This window comes from Leptonychotes weddellii, chromosome 3 (assembly GCF_054177405.1).
Source record: "Leptonychotes weddellii isolate Sample4059 chromosome 3, ASM5417740v2, whole genome shotgun sequence".
Taxonomy (NCBI): domain Eukaryota; kingdom Metazoa; phylum Chordata; class Mammalia; order Carnivora; family Phocidae; genus Leptonychotes; species Leptonychotes weddellii.
Window position 1 is genome coordinate 66,061,233 of NC_138371.1, and position 11,359 is coordinate 66,072,591.

Here is an 11,359-nt window from a genome sequence, read left to right on the forward strand (position 1 = left end):
TTTCCTGAGGTTAAGAATTCCTCATATCAGTGAGGTCATATGATACATCTTTCTCTGTTTGACTTATTTCGCTCAGCATAATACCCTCCAGTTCCATCCACGTCATTGCAAATGGCAAGATCCCATTCCTTTTGATGGCTGCATAATATTCCATTGTATATATACACCACATCTTCTTTATCCATTCATCTGTTGCTGGACATCTTGGCTCTTTCCATAGTTTGGCTATTGTGGACATTGCTGCTATAAACATTGGGGTGCACATACCCCTTCGGATACCTACATTTGTATCTTTGAGGTAAATACCCAGTAGTCCTATTGCTGGGTCATAGGGTAGCTCTATTTTCAACTTTTTGAGGAACCTCCATACTGTTTTCCAGAGTGGCTGCACCAGCTCGCCTTCCCACCAACAGTGTAGGAGGGTTCCCCTTTCTCCACATCCCCGCCAACATCTGTTCTGAGACTGCTCTTATACCTCTTAAGGATGCATCCCTGAACGTCCTCTAATTGACTCCGTTTGCATCCCTCCTCAACTCATCTGTGGAAACCATGTTGAAAATGGTCTCTGAAGCGCCCCCATTACCTCCTTGGAGGAGCCAGTTTTGCACGTTTCTTTCTCTTTGAACACAGTCGTTTTCCTTAACCACAGTCCAGTGGTTGGGCCATTTGTGCACCTGCCCAGCCCACAGTTCTCTGCTGAGCTTGGGGAATGGTGCGTTTTGTCAAGGTTATAGTGGAAGGAGCAGGGAGAAACGAACTTCAGTATCTCTATGCCTTCTGGCTATGCCAAATATAGTGGCCATTATTTTCTAAATAATTGAGTGATGGATTTAAAATAACCCCCCCCCAAAAAACATTTATTTTTAATAAGAAGATTTGTGATAGCAGAAAGCATATTATGAAAACAGGGCCAGCCTAGGGACATTATTTTAAAGGCTAATGTGAAAATAGGATCAAGGAACATGAGTCAGGTTTGAATGCACTCAGGATTGTGCTTTTTAAGTACAAGGCAGCTGGGCTGGCTGCAGAGAAGAGGAGGATGTGGGCAGTGAGGGGGCCCAGAGAGAGTCTTCTAGAAGGTAGCCACCTTTCACCTGAATGTGTCTTTCATCTTTAGCCCCTGTCACCGCTCCTCAGCTGGCTGCCTCTAACCCTGCTCAGCAAAGGCCTAAGGAGCCTTGGTTTGTCCTAAAATGCAGGGAGGCCTCTGACTTCCGGAAGCAGAGTCACTCAAAACTCCTTGAGGTGATGAAGGAGAAGAAATTAAGTATTTCTTACCTTGTTTTCTCTAATCCTGTTTTTTTGGTATGTCTCTCCAGGACACCAATTTCTTGTTTTTTGGAAATTCGCATTCCTCCAGCCTTTACTATAAACAAATAAGCATCAACACAGGAGTAGTGGTTAGAATAAAAAGAGTAGGTTTGCTTTTGTTATTCAAGGTATGAATTTAGATTTGAAAAGAATTTTAGAACTTACTTTTTGAAGACCTAAACTTTTATCTAAAACAACACAATAAAACGTTACCTTGAACTGAATAGAAGAAAAAAAATACTGTCTCAGGCAGACAAGGTGGGAAAGGGGAGAAGGGCTGAGGTCTGCTTGTTTATGTTCAGAGAGCAGGAACTGAGGCTAAAAAGAGTAGCAGAGGTTTACACCTTTGGTTTGGGAGGAGAATAGCAACATACTCCCTTAGACATTTCACTGAAAAACATTTTTTCTTGTTATCAAACCAATTATGCTCTTTATGATAGCAACAGACAATCACAATGTGACCCTCTTGTTTTCCCACAAGATTAAAGTTTGTGCAAGGCTTGCATTTTTTTTTTCTTTTCAACTAAAGCATTCAAAAGCAGATTCCAAGAGATGAGCCAAAAGTCAGGGCATGCAGTGGTAACAAGCATTTAATTCAAGAGCGATGCCTCTGATCCCACCAGAACCCCACCTTCCATCCCAGACCCCAAACCTCCGGACGTTGGCCAAGCTCAGATGTTCTAATGAGTAATTAAACTACATTAATAATCCTGCCATTCAGGAGATCAATTAGTGTTAATTAGGCTACAGATGACCTAACAGCAATTCAAGTGTTTAACAGTGTCAGATGAAATCAACTTTTGAAAAGGAACAACCCATTTCAGATTGCAAGTCAAAGCAAATACTTCTTTCTGTTCCCAGGAAATCTGCACATCTAAAATCTGACAAGGTCAAATGAGAAAAAGCTAAATGGACATTGATTTGTTTGAACCTGTTAATTCTTTTTATGGAAATGTCAAATTGGCAAATTCTAAAACTAGCTCCAATAAAATGAAAAGTAAGGAAAACCTATTTCTTGATGCGCTTAGGAATTTGACTTTATCATTGTTCTTTAAAAATTATTATGTAGTTTGTTGATTTTGTGAAACATGCATAAAGCACATAATTCAAAAAAGCATGAAAGGGTCTGCAGTCTCCCTCCCACCATTATTTCCAGTCCCTAGTTCACCTCCCTAGATACTGCTAATGTTAGATGTGTCCTATGTGTTCGTCCACAGATACTCTACATATTACTCTTGTTTAAATGGCAGCATAAGATACACATTGTTCTACATCTTGCTTGTTTATATTTTTCATTCAATCATAAATTTTGGAGTAAATTCCCTATCTATCTATAAATAGAGAAGTGTGTTGTTCTTTTTCACGTCTGCTTTAAAATTTCATTATGTTAACGTTCTGTATTTACTTAACCAATTCCCAAAGGTTGGACATTTCAGATGTTTCTAATTCATTGATGTCACAAACAATGCTGCAACAAATATCCTTTTATATGCATAATTTTGCACAAGTGCAAGTATACCCGTGGGATAAATTCCTACAAGTGATCTTGTTAGTTCTTAAGGGTATGCGCATTTGGAATTTTGTTACATCTTGCCAAATTGCCTTTCCCAGAGGCTGTACCAGTTACAACCTCACGAATAATGATGACAGTGATTGTTTCCCCCTACTTTTGGCAACAGTGCGAGCTGGAAAATGTTTGGTTTTCTCGACCAGTAAGTTAAAAAAGAAATATAACTTGTTTTAATTTGCATATCTTCTATTTTACTAAAGGTTGAGCTTGTTTCTGTGTTTTAGAAGCCATTTCTATTTTCTTTTTATGAACTGCTCAGTTTTTTTGTCCATTTTTTTTTCTATTTGACTTCTACTCTGTTCTATTAATCTCTCTGTCCATTTACATGCTCTAGCAACTCTATTTTAATGAATGTGGCAGTATGTACATATATATGTATATATATTTATTAAAGAATAGTTAACACACAATGTAGCATTACATTTCAATGTTTGATAGAGAGTTAGTCCTTTTTTGCTGTTTCCTTTGCAGAATTTTACTAGCTATTCTAATTTATTTTTCCATATGAACTTTAAAATCGGTTTGTCAATTCTTTCACAAAAAGTCCTGCTAGTATTTTTTGAATGGCCTTGCTTTAAATTTATAGATTTTTATTTAAAGGGAAAATTCATGTTTATATTCCTGGTTACTCTCTATTCAAGAACATGGTATGCTTTTCCATTGCTTACATCTTCTTTTGGGTCCCTCAGTAACTAGTTCGCATAAATCTTACACATTTATTGTTAGGTTTATTCCTGAAGCATTTTATCTTGCTTGTTGCTGTTGCTATTGTAAATGGGGTCAATTCTTCAATTATAACTCTGACAGATTGTTGTTCTTATATCACTGATTTTATAACCAGACCTTATTGAGTTCTTATTGTTTGTAATAGTTTTTGGTTGATTCGTTTAGGTTTTTCAGGTAAAAAAATTATATAACCTTTAAAAAATAATAGTACTACTTCTTGTAGAATAATGTTAAGTAGTTGTGATGGTTGACATCTTCATTATACTAATTTTTAAGAGACTGCTTTTAGTATTTTCCCATTAAGCATGATGTGTACTTAGATGGATACACACATACAAATATATATGCAAATATATATATTTATATATTTTTTCATATTAAGGAAATGTTCTTCTATTACTATTTCATTGGTCTTCAAAATTACAAATGCCTTTTTAGCATTCATGCATATGATCCATGCTTTTTGTCCTTCATGTGGTTACTTGTATTAACAGATATTAATCTATAAAGATAGATTAATGGATATCTTACTATCAAACCATTCTTGCATTCATGGAATAAACTCCACTTGGTCATTTTGAATCACCAAGTTGTTTTTTCATTGACTATAAAAGCTTCTCATTAGAATTTTGTATTATTAGATGCAGTCTAGGAAAAAAATGCTATTTTTACACATGGTCTGCTTTAAATTCATGCACACACAGAGAGAGACACACATTATATGAGAAAAAGGCATACAAAGTAATCAGCAACAGAAATCAAATGATGAGAAAACATCTTCTGAACAGCCATGGAATATAGATGTGAAATAAACCAAGGGACGGCTTTCCCAGGAAGACGGAGGAGGGTGTGCCTCTGTGTGAGGGGGTTGGTGTTCACAGCACTGATGTCTCTCTAGTGCTGAGAGGAGCCAAACAGGAGGTCTAGAGCTTGGGCCTTCAGTACTCCTCCCAACTGTGTTTTTCTTTCTCCTTGTGACAAGTGCTTTTGAAATACGGAGTTCTGTGATTATTTTCTTATTAATATTCCTTGTGTTATCCCTGATGCTATTGTTTCTACATATTTTCTTCTACCTGGACTGATTATTATCACCAACTATAGAAGCAAACTTGTTAATAGTTAAAATAAGCAATAGTTAAAAATGAGATGCCTTTGGAATGTTGAGTTCTATGCTGCTGGTTTGCAAAGATCTTGACAACCTAGAGAAGTCAAGAGGAGAGGGACCAGTGTGAGGAAGGAAGCCATGTCACAGGAGGAACGAGGGAGTCTGGAAAGATCACTTCTGAAGAAGATAGACTCAAGAGAATATCGGTGCCATCTTCAAAGATCTGAGGAGCTATCATGTGAAGGAGGAATGATTTTCTAGTGAGGAAATTTTTTTTTTAAAGTAGGCTCCAGGTGTGGGGCCCAATGTGGGGCTCAAACTCCCCACCCTGAGATCAAGACCCTGAGATCAAGACCTGAGCTGAGATCAAGCGTCAAATGCTTAACTGACTGAGTCCCCCAGGTGCCCCTCCTGGTGAGGAAATTTTATGTGGGGTCAGATAGCTCTACCCCCACTGAGCTCTGGGACCTGGAGCGGGTTACTTAAACCCCTCTAAGACTCAGTTTCTGCATCCTTCAATAATGCTAATTGTTCAGGTTGCTCTAGACAATAGAGGTGACACAGCACTTGGTTCACAGTAATTGTTGTTACACATATTTATTTGATGTTGTTCCAGAGGAGAGACTGCAGACCAAAGGATGAATGTTCCAGAAAGGCAGAGCCTGGCTACTAGCCTGGCTAGATTGTATTATTCAAAGGGAAGTAGGTTACCTAGTACAATAGTAAGTCCCTTGGCTCTCAGTGTGTTAAAGGAAAGGAGTCCACCTGCCATGAACATCTCAGAAGGATTTGGGGGAATTTGCCGGAAGTTCAACTAGGTGATCTTTATCGTTAAGTCTTTGCCTCCAAAATAAAATCACTTTCCTCCCTTTGGAAAGAATATAAGGCACTAAAAGAGAAGTAAATGCCAAAAGAAATTTAAGAATGCATTCTTAGGAATGTTCTTAAGAACAATAAAACAGAGACATTTGAAGGGAAATTAAAAATCCTCCTAGAAGATTCCGACTTCCATCCAGGAGTCTTTGAATCCTCTCTGTGATGGGGCTCTGTGCTCTAACTCAGTGATTTAGGAAGCATAAGTAAACCACACACACCTTGGATTTCCAGAGCACAGTTCTTGTATCAAACTTCTGTTCTGGTGGGTAATGTGCTTGGTCAGCCATGTACAGTAGAAAGACACAGAAGAGAATATCCCCATACTCTACATGGATATACTAAGATATAGATTAAGGCTCTCACTACTTGGAGACTGAACTAGATGGAACCAGTTTGTGGAGGGTCATCTTCAAAGCTCTGCTGGGAACACTAGTCACACTTGTCTCCCAGAATCGAGATAAACCATTGTAAATAAATACTTACAATCCAACACAATCAGATACTTGCCCATGTTCGATAGACCAGAGAGGTCCGACTCATGAGAACTCTTCGAAGTTTCACTGTATCTAACTTAGCTTACTTAAAGTTGTAATAATTTACACAATTCCATGTTTGGGACTATATTGCCTTTTGAACTTCTGTAGAAGGACCAATCGGAATTGGGCAAGGTAAAATATGAACTGATTTAACATTTTAACAGTTCTTTGAGTACAAATACATAAGGATAAGACTTTAAGCAAAATGAACTAGAGATAAAAAATGTAAAAGAGAGAGATGCCCTTCTGGATAGTTTCATTAGAAAATCTAAATTCCTTTGCTTTCCTATCTCTGAGTAATCATTACACTCTTGTGGCTGCTTTTGTAGTTTATAACTTTGCAAAAATAGGCCCTTGAGTTAAGGATGCTATATGATAATTTTCCAGTTAAGATTTTCCAGACAACAGTTTTTGGTAGAGGATAGTCAAGATAAAGAAAGACACATCTCCCCGCAAAATAACCTTTTTTCCTTCACTAATCAGTTGAAAATGGAGGGAAAAAGCTGAATAATACAAAGGTTTGTGCACACTCTGCCTTGTGACTGAGCTGTTATATTTGAAGATTTTAACTAAAAGGTTAGATGTTTGCAAAACATTCACTTTGCACTTATAGTCAGTTTGTCAGCCCATTTTAAGATGTCAGTCAAGACCCAAAAGGGAAGTCAGGAAAAGGTGGTGAAGTAAAGAGAGAGGGCTCTAGAGCAGGAGAGCTTTGGCATGGGGCCCACTTTATTTTCAGATCTCAGCCCCACGGCCCCCACTAGCTGTGTGGCTTTGGGCAAGTCCCTCAACCTTGCTGACTTTTAGTTTGCTCTTCTGTGAAACAAGGATGATGGCGCATTGCTGTCTATCGGGCTGCTACCGTGTCTAGGAAAGCAGCTGTCTTGCAGTCATCCAAACCCCTGTCCCCGTGATGTGTGGGGGAGTGGGTCTCACAACCTCTTCTCGAGCCTCACAGATCAACCCCCATACGTTGACTTGAGCAGACTGGAGTTGAGAGACGGAAGCCTTCGGTGTTTGTTCTATTTTAAATGATCCTGGCCCTTAGGTAGCTATGGTTTCCCTCTCATTTTCTGTATTAGATTCACACTAGGGCATGTCTCCAAACTTCCCTCTCTCATTAGTGAGGCAGAAAACTGATTCTCTCTGGGGGTTCCATGGTGACCCCTCTGATGGCTCTGATTCATTTGACTTAAACCCAATTACAACCTGCAAGAAATACAGAAAAACAAAACCAAAAACAAACAAACAAAAAAGAAATACAGAAAAACTCAGGAACTCCTGCCCTTTCTAGTTCCTCATGTACTTGGCTTCCTCCTATCACCTTCCGCTCACACATTTTTGGCCGTTCATATAGTGGGGTTTTTCTAAAACTGAGAGCGAGGCAAATCAAAAAAGCAGAAAATCCAAAGCTAAGCTGACTAGTGCCTTGACCACCTCATGTTTAATATAGTCTTTTTTCCCAGCACAAATTATAACCAGGGCTAACCAAATTGAGATGTATACTGTATTAACATACATGAAAGAAACATGGCTAAGCACTCCACACGTAGGTGGGACAGAGTTACAGCTGGTTGGTTTCTGAGAGGTTTCATTTTTAACCATGATGAGGCAGGCACATGTATCTTGTCCATTTCCTTCCGTTCCCTTCTGTTCTGACTGCCTAGGTCGGGCCTCATGCAGCCCTCGAACATCAGGACGTCCTGCGATCGATCGGGGAGGATCATTCCTTCTGCCAGCCGTGTGTTTCACTAGACCTGCATTTTAAGGGGACTAACATTCATGCGCCAGGTGCTTTACATGGGTTTTCTCCTTTGTCATAACAACCATATAATATCGATGCTATTTATTAGCCGCTGCTTTAAAGATGAGGATTCTGAGGCCAGCGGTGTGGAATGAAGGCAGAGGTTAAGCAGAGGCTCTGCCCGATTCCAAAGGCAGTGTCAGACCCTTCCCGCCATATCACACCTGCTGCCCACTTTCGGGGATCTCTATATTGCTTATAAAAATCAGGTGAAGGATTTAGTGGTGTTTTGGCAATGAATTATTTTTGTTCCATAAATAAAATTTTGCACCATAGCAAACTGGTTCAGACTTAAAATATGTAGCAAGACAAGCTGAAGGATGAGGTTTCTTTGTTCCCTTGCTCTCAGTGGGGAGGCAAAAGTCTGCCTTCATCTCCATTCTAATTATCCCAAACCTCTTATCTGTAGTGTCACAGTTCATAATAATTAATTGTCATGCCAGGGGCATTGTGACATGCTTGATGGAGTCATGGTGTGCTATGTACACAGAGTAATTAGCAATCATTAGTGGTGGGACAGAAAGTTCCTGGTGGTTTCATTCAAACTTTCATTTGGTTAAGCTTATCTCTGTGTTCTTTGTGCATAAATGTAATTTAGCAAATCAGGTTTTAGCTTACCCGTTTCATGAAGGATTGGGGTGGAAGTGGCGGGAAGACAATGTGTTCTTTTTTCTTTTTTTCTCTCTATTATGAACGTCTCTTCTGATAATTTGCATGTATATTTCCTGACCATTAGTTAGCATCATTAACTTTTTAAAATTTATTTTATTTTATTTATTAATTTTTTAGAGAGGTGGGTAGGGGCAGAGGGAGAGAGAATCCCAAGCACACTCCACACCCAGTGCAGAGCCTGATGTGGGGCTGGATCTCACAACCCTGAGATCATGACCTGAGCCGAAATCAAGAATGTGACGCTCAAGTGACAGAGCCACCCAGGTGCCCCCAGCATCATTAACCTTAGATACACATAATGTTAACCATTGCTAAATCCAATTATAAGTATAAAATGTCAGGAGTCTGCCACAAGAAACCAGGGCATGGTGCCTAGAACTTGGAGCTCAGAATTAGTAGCAAAATTCGGATTCTTTTCGGGTGGGCAGTCCACCAGAAAGCCATCGAAACTCTGTGTCAGTTTTTGAAGCTTTCTGAAGGTTATAGCTACCAGCATCTTCTGCAGCAAAGATGAGTGAAATAACCTCAGCTTAGAGGTGCCAAAGCATTATGCCAATAAATAAATTTTGTCGGGGCGCCTGGGTGGCTCAGTTGGTTAAGCGACTGCCTTCGGCTCAGGTCATGATCCTGGAGTCCCAGGATCGAGTCCCGCATCAGGCTCCCGGCTCAGCAGGGAGTCTGCATCTCCCTCTGATCCTCCCCCTCTCATGCTCTCTGTCTCCCATTCTCTCTCTCAGATAAATAAATAAAAAATCTTTAAAATAAATAAATAAATAAATTTTGTCAATGGAGAAAGGCAAGGACTAAGTGGTCGAGATTTTGAGATGTTTCTTAAGGAAAAAAAGAAGGAAGGCAGTTGCAAGAACATAAAACTGACTAAAAATAGTCCTGCACGCCTCAGCCAATCTATATGAACATATGCTTAAATACAATAAAGCTAATTTCCATATTTCAGAGAGCATAAGTTAAAAAAAAAAAGAGTGAGAGAAAACTGTGGATACTTTGCAAAACACCTTGATTGCTACCTTTCCCAGTCAGCCCCCTCCAGGGCCTGGGTCCGTATTAAAAAGCGCCCCTTCGCTTGATGACAAGGCAAACTACATTCTGGATTAACCCCGCCCAACCCCAAAGCCCGAGAAGAAAGAGAAAAATAAAATTGCTGTCCTCTGTGCGGAAGCGGGTTTGCCTGGGTCCAAAGTCAGAGGATGCACAGTCAACTTGGGGTGACTGGGTCTTTGAGCCGGCACCTCTTGGGAAGAAGGTTGCCATGGCAGTAAATCTTCTTCCTGGGGGGGTGTCGCTGCTCACCTACAGCCCGGGAGGGAAGGTCCAACCTTAGCTATCCCTTTTCACAAGCTCTGAATCCCTTATACCTTCCTCTGTGATGAGGCTTTAATTCAAATGGGGCTTGACAAATCCTCAGGGGGTTTATTCACAAGCCCAGGGAGTTCTAAGACGTAGGAGACCATCAGGCGGTGGGAAGTTAAAGCAACAGGGGACGCTGAGAACCCCGGCTCTGCTGGGGCGCCCCCGTTGCAGGCATTGATGGAAAGAGGAGCAGTGGCTGCAGGGAGACCAGGGCGCTCTGCAGGATGGCAGAGGGCAGGTGGGTAGCCTACCTGCAGGAGGATGCCCCCCTTTCAGCGGGGAGAGCAGGACTTGCACTGCATTTGCCATAGCGCAGCCAGTGCTGGTGCCAAGGCCAGGACGATGCTCTGGAGGCTGAGTACCAGCACCTGCTGCCCCGGTGCAGCCTGGCTTTATATGCGCAGGGGGCGGGGCCCCCTAAGGGCATTGCTGAGCAGCAACAGGGCTTGTCACCGAGGTTTCCGGGAACCCACCTCTCCTTGGCAAGCTTTCTCTTAGGAGAAAACTTTCTTCTTGATCCCTTTATCTCAGAAAGCAAGATAGACAGCTGAGGGACACTCCTATTTTCTTTTGCCAGAGGAAGGGGAGAGGATGAAGTTCAGTGGAATCCTTTATCTTCTTAACTATTCATCCATCAAGTACATATGGGGCACCTACAATGTGACAGGCACCACAAGGAGGTCAAGATTTTTGTTTCAAGACATCTGTAGTCTTGCTGAAGAGACAACTAGAAAACAAAGCGCGATGTCTTTGCCCCAGCCTTTGGAACTGTAAGCATTCATACTAAGAAGAGAATCGGGGACGTGCACAGAGACTTCTGTTCAAGGATGGCAATCATGCATTTCTCTCTTTTCTTTATTTTTTAGGATTGATTGGTATCAATATCAACATCCCATAATAGACAGGGATAGTTAAGATATAGCCATGGGAATACTATGCACACATTACTATTATATTCTCAGATAATATTTAATGATGTGGAAACTTTCATGATCAGATAGTGAAAAAGTAGGCTAGAAGCCAATGGATGCCAATTTTGTTAAAAAGAAAAGTCCAGATTTAAGCTTTATCGTATCTCCAGTGCTGATCAAAGTTGAGCATATGGCAGTTACTAAGAAATATTTCTTTGTTCTTCAATACAATGAAAAACTTCTGCTCTTCAAAAAAACAACAACAAACCCCGCGCCCAAAACAAAACCTTCTGCTCTTCAGAAAGTATTGTTAAGGAAATGAAGACCAGCCACAAACTGAGGGGAAAATAAAAAAATGTCTAGAACACATTTCTGGTAAGTACTGGCATCTAGAATACATAAAGAAACAACTCAGTAATGGGAAAACAACCCAATTTAAAAAAAATGGGCAAAAGATTAAAATAAAAACTTCACAAAGTA

At 40.4% G+C, this 11,359-nt stretch overlaps 1 protein-coding gene across 1 annotated transcript in view; it reads right to left on the reverse strand.

Moving 5' to 3' along the window:
- Positions 1 to 10,372, reverse strand: part of DAPL1 (death associated protein like 1) — a 22,191-nt gene extending 11,819 nt beyond the window's left edge. The window contains exons 1-2 of the mRNA XM_006734978.2: positions 10,220 to 10,372; positions 1,279 to 1,366 (exon numbers count right to left, since the gene is read on the reverse strand). Coding sequence (XP_006735041.1) covers positions 1,279 to 1,366; positions 10,220 to 10,277 — 146 coding nt within the window. The 5' untranslated portion in view covers positions 10,278 to 10,372. The remainder of the gene's footprint in view (positions 1 to 1,278; positions 1,367 to 10,219) is intronic.
- Between the last annotated feature and the right edge of the window lie 987 nt (positions 10,373 to 11,359).